At 44.4% G+C, this 15,848-nt stretch overlaps 1 protein-coding gene across 4 annotated transcripts in view; it reads left to right on the top strand.

Annotated features, from left to right (window-relative positions):
- adcy3a (adenylate cyclase 3a) overlaps positions 1-13,821 on the top strand; it is a 67,991-nt gene extending 54,170 nt beyond the window's left edge. For all 4 annotated transcript variants that reach the window (XM_080896909.1, XM_080896906.1, XM_080896907.1 and 1 more), the window contains exons 16-21: positions 1-62; positions 150-296; positions 3,320-3,433; positions 5,683-5,809; positions 7,699-7,823; positions 12,092-13,821. The exon at positions 1-62 is cut by the window's left edge and continues 97 nt beyond it. In XM_080896909.1, the coding sequence (XP_080753035.1) occupies positions 1-62; positions 150-296; positions 3,320-3,433; positions 5,683-5,809; positions 7,699-7,823; positions 12,092-12,271 (755 nt within the window). In that variant the 3' untranslated portion in view covers positions 12,272-13,821. The remainder of the gene's footprint in view (positions 63-149; positions 297-3,319; positions 3,434-5,682; positions 5,810-7,698; positions 7,824-12,091) is intronic.
- Positions 13,822-15,848: the final 2,027 nt, after the last annotated feature.

Genomic DNA, 15,848 nt, shown 5'->3' with positions numbered 1-15,848 from the left:
TGACCAACATGCTGCCTGAACATGTGGCTCGACACTTCCTAGGATCCAAGAAAAGGGACGAGGTAAGAGGCTCGCTGATAACACATCCTCAACTCACTGTGACTGTCAGAAGTCTTTTCTGTCCACACTAATGATCCGTTCTGTTCCAGGAGCTGTACAGCCAGTCATATGACGAGATCGGAGTCATGTTCGCTTCTATCCCCAACTTCTCTGACTTTTACACAGAGGAGAGCATCAATAATGGAGGCATCGAATGCTTGCGCTTTCTCAACGAGATCATCTCAGACTTTGACAGTGTAAGGAACCTTTTTTCCTCAGTGTCATACAGGTTTGATTTCTTCAAGAAATCAGATCAGGTCAGTTCCATCTCTACTGCTCTGGGACTTTAGTCTCAGATTATTTCATGACACATAGTTGAAAATACTACTTATTGACCTTATCCTGCCCATCGCTTTATTATGGAAGAGGTTAAAGCCACATGTGGAGCTTTTGGCTTTCATTGGGGTCGTCACAAAACATATTACAGATAGCATTTTAACTATGATATGTATGTGCTGTAATATTTGTAATGCATGCTTTTAGAGCAGGGTCGGCAACCTTTCTGATGATGAGTGCATCTACCATTTCCTCAGAGGTCAGTGTGCCGTATGACTGCATTAGCAATAAATCTAATAACACTCTATATGAACAGTTACTCACTATATAGAACAACGTTATAGGATTATATTTGTTCACAGATGTTTGCAGCTGTCAGCGAATAGTTATCAGCTATTTAGAAACAAAACACTTTTAATCCATAACAGCAAATGAACTGTACAACAGAAAATACAAATGCTATTTATGGTCTCCTCACAACAATGATATGAAAAATAAACTGGGCCAATATGGCATGTTTGTTAATACAGAGACACACATGTTACTGTGATCTCTGGTCTCCCAGTCAGAGACACAGGTCTCCCAGTGTCCAGCATTCAGACCTGAGGACTCATGTGAGAGAAAACCTGCTCACACAGACATGTAGAGCCAAACACTGTCAATAAGGCCTCTGCAATGTTCTGAAGACAGTTAAACCTGTCAGGTAGTGACGTCCAGCAGGTGAACATGCAGCTCCATGAACACACACAGCTGTGGAGTCCAGCGGCTTCGTAGTTCTGCAAACTTTGACCCCACAGAGTCGAGCTGTTCAGTTCAATCAGCTGCATTTCGATGTGTCGAGCCAGTTAATGCGAGACGAATCCAGCTGCTCATTAAAGCTTCTGGTTTGATCAGAAAAGAAAACATTGGTCCAAACAGCTGAAAGTCCTGAAAACACATCGTGAATTCTGTCTCGAGTCTACAGATGTATCCGTGTATCTCCGCGGTGCTGATGCTGCGCTGAGCCGACAGCTGCTGAAGCTTTTGAAGTGTCAGAACGTGAAAATTTCAACATCTCTTGAAAAAACTACCAGCTAACAACGTCCCTGTCACCGCTAGGCTAAGTGATTTTTAGCCAATTACAAGTTGAATCTGGTAGTTGGGGTCGTTAGCTAAGATACCGTCATTAAGAATGTGTCTATGGGACACATTAGTTGTGTTGCAATTTGCGATGAGCACCGCTGGCCCGGCCATTTATTTTTTAATGCACCTCTCAGATTAACTCACTGCGTGTCGTGCCCAGGGCTGGACTGGGACAAAACATCAGCCACTTTGCGCCAGAAAGAGGAAACCAGCGGACGTCACGCTAAACAACAGCAGCACGTTTGATCAGCTGTTGTTAGTAGAAATTAATATTAAATAAATTCTATCAGCTGATGTTTGCTGGAGCCACAGCTGTAAAGCTGCTGGTCATGATGTCGGTTTGGATATGTGGTGAGAGGGAAACATGAAGATGAAACCAGGAGATGTCCTTACTGAATCATCAGAGCTGAACAGGTGATGGAGAAACAGGTTTACCTTTTAGGTGACATGGATGAGTTGAAGGGAAGTTATGAACTGTTTCTGAGAGACAAATGACACCAGGATCCTTTTTAGGTAGCTGACAGCTGGTAACTGTGCAGGGGCGGGTCTAGCAAAGTGTTGCCAGGGGGGCAGGTAGGGCATTAACAGGGAGAGGGGGGCACAAAGACATACTTTTCTTTCTTAGTCTCATTTAAAATGTTTTGCTTTTAATAAATAATTATCTGAATCTTACAACCAAAGTTTTTATCTGATGTAAAATGTATAGAAATCACACATATACCAACAAGACTGTGCATCACTGTCACCACAGCGTTTGTTTTCATTCTTTATGGCTTTTCCTATAATACCTGGTGGGCCGGTCTCTAGAGCTCATATAGAGCAAAGATTAAGTCAGATACAGCAATAATTCCATTTTATTTTAATTCAGTGTCATTTATACAGCACCAAATCACAGCAACAGTCGCCTCAAGGTGCTTTATATAGTAAGGTAGACCCTACAATAATACATACAGACAGAAACCCAACAATCATATGAGCCCCTATGAGCAGCACTTTGGCGACAGTGGGAAGGAAAAACTCCCTTTTAACAGGAAGAAACCTCCAGCAGAACCAGGCTCAGGGAGGGGCGGGGCCATCTGCTGTGATTGGTTGGGGTGAGAGAAGGAAGACAGGATAAAGACATGCTGTGGAAGAGAGACAGAGGTTAATAACAGATATGATTCAATGCAGAGAGGTCTGTTAACACCCAGTGCATCATGGGAATCCCCCGGCAGCCTACACATATTGCAGCATAACTAATACAGGTGGGGTTGTGGTGGAGGTGGGTTAGAAAGTGGCTTGGAGATGACCGCCAACTTTAACCAAGCCAAATTGGTTTACATAACGTGACCTTAAACAAATCAATGTGTATAAATGAGCAGAGAAAGCAGACATTGAAATCAGGAATATATCTCAAATATCTGTGAGCTCGCTGACGTTCTGCAGTGATTCCAGCTGTGATTCGTGCACTAGAAAGAGTCGTGGATGAAAAAGACACAAGAACCATAAAAGTTTCTGTACATTAGTTTAAATCTGATTTTACTTGAAGTCTCTAATTATGACTTGGATGGTGATCAGACCACATCTACATGTTGTCATTGCAGAAATCGTTTAATTCCCAAACGTTCATGTTTTCTTTCAGCTGTGTGATAGCAGACCCCTGACGGTACAGTAATATTGAAAACGGTTACAAACACCTCGATATGTCCGTTTTGTGGTGAGATGAAGTTGAAATGTAAGTTGCTCAGATGGCCAGGGTGCAGTGCTTTTTAAAAATGGTTGCAGCATGTTTGTCTGTGCTTTCATTGTCAGTAACACAACCTCCCACTTGTCTCCATGTCAGCTGCTGGATGAGCCTCAGTTTCGCTGCATTACAAAAATCAAGACTATTGGCAGCACATACATGGCAGCGTCAGGTGTCACCCCGGACGTCAGCAACGGTTACAACTCCATCAAGGTCAGTGTGGTCACATGACTTCTTCAGCTTCAGTGTGTGTCATGGCTGACAGAGCCAACATAATTGCATCTTAGTGTGAATAGATCTAGATCTGCTGCAGGTTTGGTGCAACTCTCTTTGTGGAAATATTAATTTGATTAAGATGATCTGATTAGGATGCAGGTACAGTTTACTGTAGTGCAGAGGGCACAGCTGAGACAGCCTGTAACTCAGTTATTTCCATGGTAACGTAGATTTTTCATAATTTATAGGAATTTATAGGCTGAAGTCTTAATAAACAATCAGTGAAATGTTGCAGATTCTTTAGTTAGTTCAGTTAGTTTGACAACAAATGTAATGATAATCTATCTGATTTACTATGAATATAAAGAAATATTTAAATTGGACAGTTAAGGAAAAAACCACCTCACTCGACAAGGATATAAGACAAATGTAACCTATGTTCTAATTAAGGCTATAATAATGGAAGATTACTAACCGTGCACTGAGCATAATGGAGAGTTAAATTACGTGTTGAGTGCTAATAGATAATAGGTTTGATGTCCTTATTGTGGTGACGACATCCTTAAGTCTAAAATGTGTCCCTCAGGTTTGATGTTGAGGCTTTCGATGCTTTATTGCATTTTCACTTTGGATAAACGAGCTTTGGTCGACACAGTCGTGTTAGAGCACAGGCTGCGTTTGTGTGCTGCTGTGTTTTCCAGTCTAATCTTTCCAGAACAAAGTCGCATGCTGTCGCACACCACAGACCACATGGTTGTCCCGACGCACAAACTAGTGGAGCTTAGTAATGGTAAAAGGACGGGTTCTTCTATAGCGCTCTTCTACTCTCCCGAGTACTCAAAGCGCTCTACACAACTTGCCACATTCACCCATTCACACAAGCACTTTCTTTATGCTTATCTAACTACATTCACACACAGTCATGCTCCGATGGATGTATCGGAGAGCAGCTCTGGGTTACTATCTTGCCTAAGGATACTTGACATGCAGACTGGAGGAGCCAGGGATTGAACCACCAACCTTCCAAGGCGACCTGCTGTACCTCCTGAGCTAGAGCCACAGTCAGTGTCGACATTCTGACTTTTGGCAATGATTTATCAGATCAACAGTTTGGTCATCTTGAAAGAAAAATCGACGTCAGCTTCACCAGAGGTTGGTGTTTGCAGTGGAGACGTCCAGGGATGCATGTAATCTACTGCTTATCTACTGTAACTGATGACACACAGCACTTTACACGCCTCATTCACCCATTCACACTCCAAACTGGGGTCAGTAGCTTTTCCAAGGATATTAGTCATGCAGACTGGAGCAGATGGGCATCAAACCATCATCCTTCTGATAAGCAGGTGACCTGCTCCACCACCTGAGCTACAAAGTTTAAATGAGCTAAGGCTTTGGGTTTTTTTGTGGGCCACATTCTACATATACGTAGAATTTGTGTTCATTTTAGGCATTTTGAGTAGTGAGTCAGTATTTACATCAGGGGTGTCCAACTCCAGGCCTCGAGGGCCGGTGTCCTGCAGGTGTTAGATCTCACCTTGGGTCAACACACCTGAATCACATGATGAGCTCATTGCCAGGCCTCTGGAGAACTTCAGCACATGTCGGGGAGGTCATTCAGCCATTTAGATCAGCTGTGTTGGATCAAGGACACGTCTAAACCCTGCAGGACACCGGCCCGCGAGGCCTGGATTGGACACATTAAACATAAGAACACCATTTTATTTGCACCCGTTGAAATCCTTGTTTTAGGATTCAATGCTCACGTTTAGGCCATTTGGCTGGTCAAATCCGGTCACATTACAATGTGATTTGACCAGTCCCACACAGAGATGTGACCTTTTATTTTCCTGTTGAAAGCCTCGTTTTAAGGTTCGACGGTTTTATTTCCGAGTTTTTGGTGAGAGTGAGGCGCTGACAGAACGAGTTAGTGATAGTTTAATGCTGAGGTGAGAGGCTTATACAAGCATTAATGTTAATATCATTATGAATACAAGCACAACAGAGAATGATGAAAAATTAAAGGCTGAATTTAATAGCCTAAGAAAATGGACTCACGTGACTGAACTGCTTGGTGGTTCAAAGTTCGTCACCAGGAAAAAAGACGCTCACTCCCAGTTATCTGCTTGGTTGTTTTTACACAGAAGAACCCAAATCAATAATCCAGATTTATAATACAGTAAAGAGCTGTTTACAAAGTGAAGCATTTAACCAAGTAAAAAACTGAATTTGCTTTTGCCTGACAGAAGGAAGAGCTGTCGGACACCGAGCGCTGGCAGCACCTGGCAGACCTCGCAGACTTTGCGCTGGCCATGAAGGTTACACTTATGAACATCAACTACCAATCATTCAACAATTTCATGCTGCGCATCGGTACGTCCTAATCTTAAGACGGTTGAAGGGTTGCATGTTAGGTGTGTTGCTGTGCAGGTCCGTCAAAGATATGTTATCTCTCTTATGGTCAGTGGATTCAAACCATGTAGGAACAAAACACAACAAATAGTTGACGTCAGGAGCAAAGCTGAACTTGCAGACTTCATCTTGTACATGTTGTGTTCATGCTGTATAGCATTCATTCACTTAGCATTACCGTAGTTTTAAATGAGTAATTAGCATCTCCAGTGTATTTATTTTTTGTTAAAACGAAGACTATTAGAAACATTACAAAAGGGATTTTGACCCAGAAGGAATCATGTCTAAAACATGAACTGAGTGTTGGCAAAAAAGGAGAAATCACAGCCACCAGTCCCACATGGACATATGACCTTTTATTTTTATCTAAATGTTCTCCAGTGAATTATCAGGGAGCATGCAGACTACCAGAGCATTCTTCTGTTACTCTGCGTCGCAGACAAACTTCATCGTGGGTTTGATCTTTGAGTTGGAATCATCCTGAACTAAAATGAGATCTTTGCTTTTGATTGTGACACTTGAATCAACTTTAAAATATAACTTTGAGTATAACTTTCATACACTATGCCCTGACCGGGGAGAGACCTGGTCTGTTAGAAAACGTTTACTTCTGATTGTAAATAAGACAGACAGTGAGCAGCATGTCAGGGAGGCTGAGGTTGTGGTGGAGAGGACGTTTTGACTCGTCTTATAGAGTCTCAAGTGTCATGGAACATGAAAGATTCAATAAGCAGCCTCGAAAACATTAGATGGAAAACTACATTTATATCATGTTGTAAAATTGTAACAAAATGCAGCATAACTAAGGGAGGATTCAGGGTCACCTGGTCCAGCCCTAACTATATGCTTTAGCAAAAAGGAAAGTTTGAAGCCTAATCTTGAAAGTAGAGATAGTGTCTGTCTCCTGAATCCAAACTGGAAGCTGGTTCCACAGAAGAGGGGCCTGAAAACTGAAGGCTCTGCCTCCCATTCTACTTTTAAATACTCTAGGAACAACAAGTAGGCCTGCAGAGCGAGAGCCAAGTGCTCTAATAGGGTGATATGGTACTACAAGGTCATTAAGATAAGATGGGGCCTGATTATTTAAGACCTTGTATGTGAGGAGCAGGATTTTGAATTCTGGATTTAACAGGAAGTCAAAACAGGAGAAATCTGCTCTCTCTTTCTAGTCCCTGTCAGGACTCTTGCTGCAGCATTTTGGATCAGCTGAAGGCTTTTCAGGGAGTTTTTAGGACTTCCTGATAATAATGAATTACAACGAAGATGTTTTTCTAAAATTGCTGTAACTAAGTTTAAGGTTATAATTCCTCCACTGTTATCTTATTCAATGCCATGTGTCCACACAGTGCAGAGCAGCTACAGGACCTAACCTCTACTTCCACAGAGTCCCATTTTCTTGTTAATAGTGTTACATCCTCGCTGTACATGTCACTCTTCTGGGGAACCAGCTTCCAGTTTGGATATGGGAGACATATCGCCTCTATACTTTAAAATGTAAGCTCAAAACTTTCTTTTTTGATGAAGCTTATTCTTGGCCCTCCCTTAGTTATGCTGCCCGTGGCTGCTGGGGGCATAATACACTCTGTGTGTCTTTGTCCTGTCCTGCTGCCTTCATCCCTGAGCCACGGTCTACTGGAGGGTTTTAAAAGAGGGTTTCTTCTTCCAGTTGTCACCACATGTTTGGTCATATGAGGGTGTCTGATTGGGGTTTTCTTGTTATTATTGCCGAGTGTTTACCGTACATAAAAGTGCTTTGAGGCAACTTTTCTTGTGATTTGCCGCTAAATAAACAGACTGAAGTGAATTAAAATGAAAGTCAACACGTTGCATATTTCAACACTCTCTTTTAGGTCTAAATAAGGGAGGGGTGCTAGCTGGAGTGATTGGTGCTCGCAAACCCCACTTTGACATCTGGGGCAACACTGTCAACGTGGCAAGCCGCATGGAGTCCACAGGTGTGATGGGCAACATCCAGGTACTGCTTCACTTCAGACTTCTGCTTTATCTTATTCAAATAACCTCCAAAGAGATTATTGTAGAGAGGAGGTCAGATAAATAGTGTAAAGTTTCTTTTAAGCAGTTTTAAGATCACAGCAAAAAGTATCTGTTGTGCTATGAGGAAGACTTCCCATCTGGCATCTGAGGCAGAGTAACCAGCTCAGCCGCTGGTTGTATACAGATGTGATCTAGCACTATACCGTTCTTCCCAGGAAACATCTTTCTGATTCCTCCACCAGCGACATGACCCTGGGCAACTGAGGGGGCACGATTATGACAGCTTGGCCTATGGCACGGTCGTGTGTTGAGACTTCTGTTTGGCCTGGATGCTTTAATCTTCCACTGGTGATGATGTTACCTTGTCCAGAAACCACCTGCAGCAGTGAGGCGTCCTGCTGCCCCACGAGCAGCAGAGTTGATGTAATGGATCAGCAGTATCCAATGATGCGCAGCCAAGAGGTTTCACATTAAGGATCCCTTCTACCGCCATGCGGTGACTTAGGAACAATGTGATCCTCAGGATGATTGGAGCGCAGACTTACCTTATTTCCCTCTCACAGGTTCATCAGAAATGTGTGTGGTGGATTAGTATGGAAGGTAATCTTCTGATTTACAAGATGCACCTGAAGAATGGGCTATATGGTGGAGAAAGCCTCCTGCAGCTCTCGAGACCTGCCTCAGAAATTGGATCTATGATTTGAATATACATTGAATGGTGTTCTCGACAGGAGACACAAGGCCAGGAGGAAAGCGTCTGAGCACAGAGTCAACAGCAAATCAAGGTGTGCAGATCTGATGATTAGGCACTTAAAGATTATCCCTCTGAGGCGCTCATGTCAAGCAGTCAGCTCCAGTTGGACAGAATACAGGTTTGTGGACGTGGAGTCTCTCTGTGAGCAGATCAGCCATTGCAGCGAGGACAGGTGTGTTGGTTGGGAGGGCCAGTGCTCTGAGGTTTGTTGCTATAACATGGGGGCCCAGCAGCAGGCTGGTGAAAGATCATGAAGCTGCTTCCCCCTTGTGATGCCGTTATCCAGGTTTTCCACTGGTATGATATATTTCCACGGGGGAGAACTGGTGAGCTCCTGGATTTCAGCACAAATGGTAGACCTTTTAACAGGACTCAGACCACAACTAACCCAGCGCAGTAGTGGATTCAGTCCATGGTGCTTTGCAGCGGTAGAGCAAGCTGAGTTTGCAGAGTAGTCTGAACAGCTCTGAGCTCCAAACGAAGCATGAACCATTTCTTCTGAGGAGCTACCTGGGATCTGGCCGTCAGGAAAGTGCCAGTTGTGGCAATCCGTGTCCTTGTGTAAGCTACAGCCACAGCTGCTGTGGTGCACATGATGGTGTGGAATGTACCGAATCCAGTCGAACCATTCCCCCTCCTCTGGAGTCAACTTCACCACAGATTTCTCCAGTTTGTGGAGCTCCTGGTTGTACGTCTGTGACCTTCTGGAGTCCTTCCATAATCACAGCTCACTGGCTATTGATCCACGACAGCTTCTTGAGGTGCTTTCAGCTGAGGTGGCATATTTCTGAAAGGGAGGATGTCAAGCTGCCACAGCCTTTCCACGTTTTTGTAAAGCTATGTTGTCTGTGTGAGTAAGGCTGAGTGTAACCATCTATCAGCTTACTGTCGTAGACTACTGTGGGTTGCTGCAGTGCCAAACCCAGCTTGGTGCAGACTGCTTCTGGCCCTCCAGGCCACAGATCACTGGTCAAACACGAATGATAAGGTGAGGGTGATCTGATCCGATCATAGGTCTCACCCAGCTGAGACCTTTAAGGGGAAGTCGTAGGTGGTTCTTCTCAGTTGTTTCCACTGGGCAGGATTGTTTAGCTAGGGCTAGTTGTTGTGCTGTGAATGACTTCGATATTTAATGCCTCACCTTTGGCTTTGCTTTGGTGAACATATCCAGTGATATCCTCCATTCAGCTGTAGGACTTACTGTCGCGATGGTTTATTGGGCCACAGCCTTGTCTGTCTGGGCAGGGCAAGGAACTTCATGGGAGCAGACAATTTTCTCTCCAACCTGTCGTCCAGCATTGCAGAGGTCTGCATCTATGATGAGCGTGATGGTCAGCATAGATGACACTGGATCCAGCATTCATGGTAAGAATATTAGGGTTTTGTTCTTTAGCCTTGGCAAGGCAGGTAGTGCAAGGAGGCGTTGCTCACCACAGGTGCTGCTGGGTTTCTTGAGCATGCAGCAACATGTTTACGTCACATCTCCAACATCTCCAGTCCACCACAGTGGCCACGTCTAGCCTGGAGAAATCCTTGGATCCTCTCAAGTAATGCTCCTCACAATAGGGATCGAAACACTCTCTCTTCTTCTGTGACACGAGCCTTAGAAGATGGATGGGCCACAGCAAGTGGTCTTGTGGTAGTGGCTAATAAACTACCGTATTTCCCGGACTACAGAGCGCACCTGAATATTAGCCGCACAAGCTAAAATCAGGGGAAATCCTGTTTTGTACATACATTAGCCGCACCTGACTAAAAGCCGCAGGTGTTTCAATGTTGACTCATCATATGTAAGAGAATATGCACAAAGCAAATTGTCAGGAAAGAGATGGCTGTTTGGAGACATCACTTTTATTAATATTTTGAAAAACAAGTTATGGGTACATATTTGCATAACTTTTTAGGTATATGTACAAGTAGCGGTAATTACAGGTATGAAACATGTACTGTGCTTCATAAATGAGTAACAAATGTAGTACATAACAATAACCTACAGCACACCAGAAAAATAGATCCGGCCTACCTTTCAGGCTCAGGTGCAGCGACACGGCTTTAACAAGAAGAAAAGTCAGTCATTCACCATCTTTCTCTTCTTCCTGCCACTGAAACCACCAAAGTCCTCTCCTCCAGTGTCGGAGACAAACAGGCTCAGGATGGCTTCGTCATCCACACCTCCCGCTGAACGCGTAGTGCTACTTCGAAGTTTGTATTTCGCGCTACTTGTACGGCACTACGTTGCCTGGCGGATGGACATGTGACCAACATACCACTCTTGAACCCCGATACTGTGTGTCTGATCACATGCCCTTCCGCCAGGCAACGTAGTGCCGTACAACAGCGGAACAAACAAAACAAATCCTCTTACCATATGACAAAAATCATGGACAATCCATAGAAAAGAAGCACCTGACTAAAAGCCGCAGGGTTCAAAGCTTGTGCAAAAAGTAGCGGCTTATAGCCCGACAATTACGGTACCTGTGTTCTTGGTTTGACAGTGCCTACTGACTTTCCTCTCCAGTGATGTAAGTGCAAATAGCCTTGGTTGGGGCAGTATTCCCAAAGTTATGGGGTGGCTGTTGCTCAGGAGGTAGAGCGGGTCATCTACTAATCGGAAGGTTGGTAGTTCAATCCCTGGCTGCTCCAGTCTGCATTCCATATACCCTTGGACAAGATAGTAACCCGAAGTTTCTCTACGATGCATCCATCGGAGTCTGAATGTGTGAATGTTAGATAGAAAGCACTTATGTAAAAAACCATTTACAAGTTTGGTAAGTAGTCGGTCTGCATGGGATCCACAGTGGAGTTACCTCTCTGCTACTCCGTTGACAGTAGTTAGCATCCCCACAGGACAGACCCGCTTCAAAAGCTTGAGAGTCCCCTGCCTTTATGGGTGGTGTGCACAGGACGGCACTGAGTTCGCTTGTACTCCTGTCCGAGAGCCCTCAGCACACTGATATATGCAGTTGGGTCACAAATGTATCGTTTAGCACACTTGATAACTTCAGGTGAGCTAATAAGATCTTGTAATCCTCGGACAAATGCTTATGAGGACCAAGAACATCACTCAGTCCTTCCTGTAGCAGGGCTAAGCTGCTCTCCTTCCCAGAGCTGAAACCAGTAAGATACTTCTAACATGCTGGGTTAGAAACTCTAATGACCAGCTGCTGGTGGCACACGTGACTGAGACTGGTGGCACAGGCTTAATGAATCATGATAAGGTCTACTGGGCAAAAGAGGGGGGTGGTCTGGTTGAAGTGTTCCAGGTAGCCCACATACCTGTGCTGGCTGCAATAACTCTGGGTACAGATGTAAGGTGGATGCAGGTGTAAGAAGATAGTCTGGATGTGGTGACGCAACTCTGGCGACAGATGCCGATGCATCCATATCTGTGACCAAACATAACCAGTGGAGCTTTTGAATGTGCAGCTTTGAATTGTGTCCCCAACTGTACAAAGCAATGAGACATACTTTTGTACTCTGTGTGTTTCCCTCAGGTAGTGGAGGACTGCTACAACATCCTGAAGGAGTATGGCTTCCGCTTCGTGAGGAGAGGGCCCATCTTTGTGAAGGGGAAAGGAGAGCTGCTCACTTATTTTCTGAAGGGAAGAGACAAACAAGGCTCATTTATCAACGGCTCCTCTGTCACTCTGCCACATCAGGTGGTGGATAGTTGAGGACTTATCTGTCTGTCACACACTCATGCACTCATCGGTCATAGGCTGTGTGAAGAGTCGTGCAGGGGAAAGAAGTGAATTGATTTAAAGTCCTGGGAAACCTGAAACTATAACTGAACCGAAGCCTAATTCATTTACAAACTTCATAAACATGAACTGGTGTATTCTCTGTCTGTACAGAAAGATGTACAGATGCCAGAAGAGTCTGTATTTGATTTTGAAGATGATTTCAGTTTAGCAGTATATATTTAAATCAAGATGTTCGAATAAATTGAGAAGATTAGAAGCTGAGGGCACCAAACAGATAGGAGATTAAAGGGAAACCTGATTCTTTGACTGTGACACTGAGGGGACTGATCGATGATGCTGTCAAGGTTTGAAGTTCTTACTTCTTAAATAAGGAGTTACATGGAAATTCATAATATTGGGTTAAACAGGTTAAACAGAACTCTTGCTTTGGACGGATACTGCAGAACAAATTATTCATCATTTGGAAGTTTTTTCTTTTTGTCCTCGTGTCACCCTTCCTGAAACCATAGGCACAGAAACATTTACCAAAAGGAGACTTTAGTGTAATGAAACACCCAGTAACACACCACACGGGTCAAATCTGTGCAGATTTGTTTTATAAACCACTCCGTTTGATGACAAATGCACTTGTAGCTTAAAATGAATCCAGGTACTGAATATACAGATAGTAAAGTATTACAGTGTTACCTCAGACACACAGCTAATACTACTGACGTGATTTCTCTGCATCCTTAGATTTGACAGCAAGAGCTCAAACTGGCCCATTAACTTCCTGGGTGGCTGTAGCTCAGGAGGTAGAGCAGGTCCTCTACTAATCACGAGGTTCACCGTTTGCTCCCTGCCTGCTGTAATCTTCATTGGGCAAGATACTAACCCCAAATTGCTCTCCAGTGCATCCATTGGCATGTGAACATTAAATAAAAAGCACATAAGCATAAAAAACGTGCTGGAGCACGAGGTATAAAACGAGTCCCTTTACCATCCTGCACAGCTTTCACTCCTGGATCAGGCCATGAAGCTCTCCCTGCTGCTACCTTCTGTTGAATCATAGTTTCTTTGTTTCCTCATTTAGAAACATCAGGACCTGTCTCTGCTTCAGCACTTAAACCGATGCATTTAAGAAGCACTCCCCTTTAGCAAACCATGGTATGTGTAAATGTTCGACATGTGCAAAGGAAGTGTTGCTTTTGTTACAGCAGAGATTGTTAGCTTTGGCTGGTACAGTCCAAGCAAACTTTTAAACATTTCTCTCTCTGTCTCTCACACTAATCTCTCCTCTGGAGCAATAAAAATGTATTTTAGGCATAAACTTTAATTTTACTGCAGGAGGTGAGTGAGTAAGATAGATCATTAACTCAATTCAATTTTATTTACACAGCGCCAAATCACAACAACAGTCACCTCAAGGTGCTTTATACTGTACAGTAGACCCTACAATAATACATACAGAGAAAAACCCAACAATCATATGACCCCCTCTGAGCAGCACTTTGGCGACAGTGGGAAGGAAAAACTCCCTTTTAACAGGAAGAAACCTCCAGCAGAACCAGGCTCAGGGAGGGGCGGGGCCATCTGCTGTGATTGGTTGGGGTGAGAGAAGGAGGACAGGATAAAGACATGCTGTGGAAGAGAGACAGAGGTTAATAACAGATATGATGCAGTGCAGAGAGGTCTGTGAACACAAGAACTTGTATATAAGGAGCAGGCTTTTGAATTCAGTTCTGGATTTAACAGGAAGTCCATGAAGGAGAAATCTGCTCTCCTTCTCAGCACAGACGAGACACACAGTGGCCACAGCCTGATCATCCGACTGCATTCGATTAGACTTGATCTGTGACTGTTACTGGGTCGGACGTGGTAGCGCAGTAGTGACATGAGGCAGATGCTGTGTGACTGATGGAAAAGAGTGCATGCTTGAAGGAAGCGCTTGACTTAAGCAAAACATTTTAAATAAATGATCCTAATTGTAAAGACAGGCGGGAGACAACAACATGTGGACTGGTTGGGAATAAACCAGACACTGAGACTGTGGATCATCAGAGTAGCATAGGCTCAGTGTCTTTTTGCCCAACAGCAGATTGACCAAATCTTTGGCTTCTGTAACCAGATTAGTTCTTTGAATTCAGCATTTCAGTATGAGAAACACACTGATGGGCTACATCTCTTTCATAAATGTATCTGATTTTTTTCAAAACAATGGAGATTTCTCTCTTGTGCGCTCACAATCCTCTTTAGTAACTAAGCACCATGTCCTCATCACATGGACACACGGTGGGTTTGCACAGCGTGTATGTTGGAGTTCATCCTCAGTTACTAAAAGCCTGACAGCCTTCACCGGTCCTGCCTCTGAGGAGGATTCAACCAGTGAGGGACAACGGTGTGATCATACAGACTCGTTTGCTGCTCGTCTGCTGTGGTGGAAGAAGCGTGTGCAGCATCGAATGTATGTTTTTTCCTCGATTCTGAAATGGGACACATCTCCCAGCTCTCCTTAGCCGCACCGCTCCACTGGCTTCTGTGTCTTGAAGCTGTGTCAGATGGATAGCAGAGGTGTTTTTGAAGTGGGCGGACAAGCTGTGGATAAGTGCACACGACAGCTGGGACATGTTAAAATGGCAGAATTCATTTTTGCAGTAGAAGCGAGCTTCTCCTGTTTGTTTCCCTCCACTGTCAACGTCTGTCTTCAGTTTGTTTTGGTAGTTCTGCTGATACGATTTCTTGGTCTCACTGGTTCCAAAAAACCTGTTGACATGAAAACTGGCCCCTAACCCTAACAGCTCCATTTTCAGACTTGTCATGCGTTTGTGTCAGTGCACCAGTCCTGCTCTCTTCTTGTGAAGATACCTCCACTTGGGGCAGCCACTGGCTCCCAAACCAGAGCGGCCATCCCAGTACAAGCTGGAGGTCATATCTTGATGAAACCAACAGAACTGCATCATCTGGGAAAAGCAGAGACGAGACAAACCCCCCCCCCAGCCTCACCCCGAGGTTTGCCTACCCAACAGACTCTTCTCTTCAGCACCTTTGCACCCCTCACTGTCGCTGGCCACGTCCCTACTGATGATGCACAACGAGACAGCGAGTCCCAATGTGTAGCACTTTCCCCGCCCTGCCCCACGACTCCAAACAGCATAGTTATTCTGAACAGCTGTTTGGGGTGTAACTACTAATAGCCAGAACCTGTTTCCCCGTCCGATGGAGCACTGAGGAAAACTCTGATCTACAGGCTTCATGCTTCTCTCACCCCAACCGGTCGCAGCAGATGGCCCCGCCCCTCCCTGAGCCTGGTTCTGCTGGAGGTTTCTTCCTGTTAAAAGGGAGTTTTTCCTTCCCACTGTTGCCAAAGTGCTGCTCATAGGGGGTCATATGATTGTTGGGTTTTTCTCTGTATCTATGAAGCGCCTTGAGGCGACTTGTGTTGTGATTTGGCGCTATATAAATAAAATTGAATTGAATTGAATTGGGGACACAAGTAAACCTCACCTGTCCATTTCTTCTTCATGAAACTGGTCCCACAACCTGAGCTGTACACGTATCTCTCACCCTC

Source organism: Rhamphochromis sp. 'chilingali', assembly GCF_963969265.1.
Source record: "Rhamphochromis sp. 'chilingali' genome assembly, chromosome: 11".
Classification (NCBI taxonomy): Eukaryota; Metazoa; Chordata; class Actinopteri; order Cichliformes; family Cichlidae; genus Rhamphochromis; species Rhamphochromis sp. 'chilingali'.
This window is presented reverse-complemented; position numbering and strand designations above follow the sequence as displayed.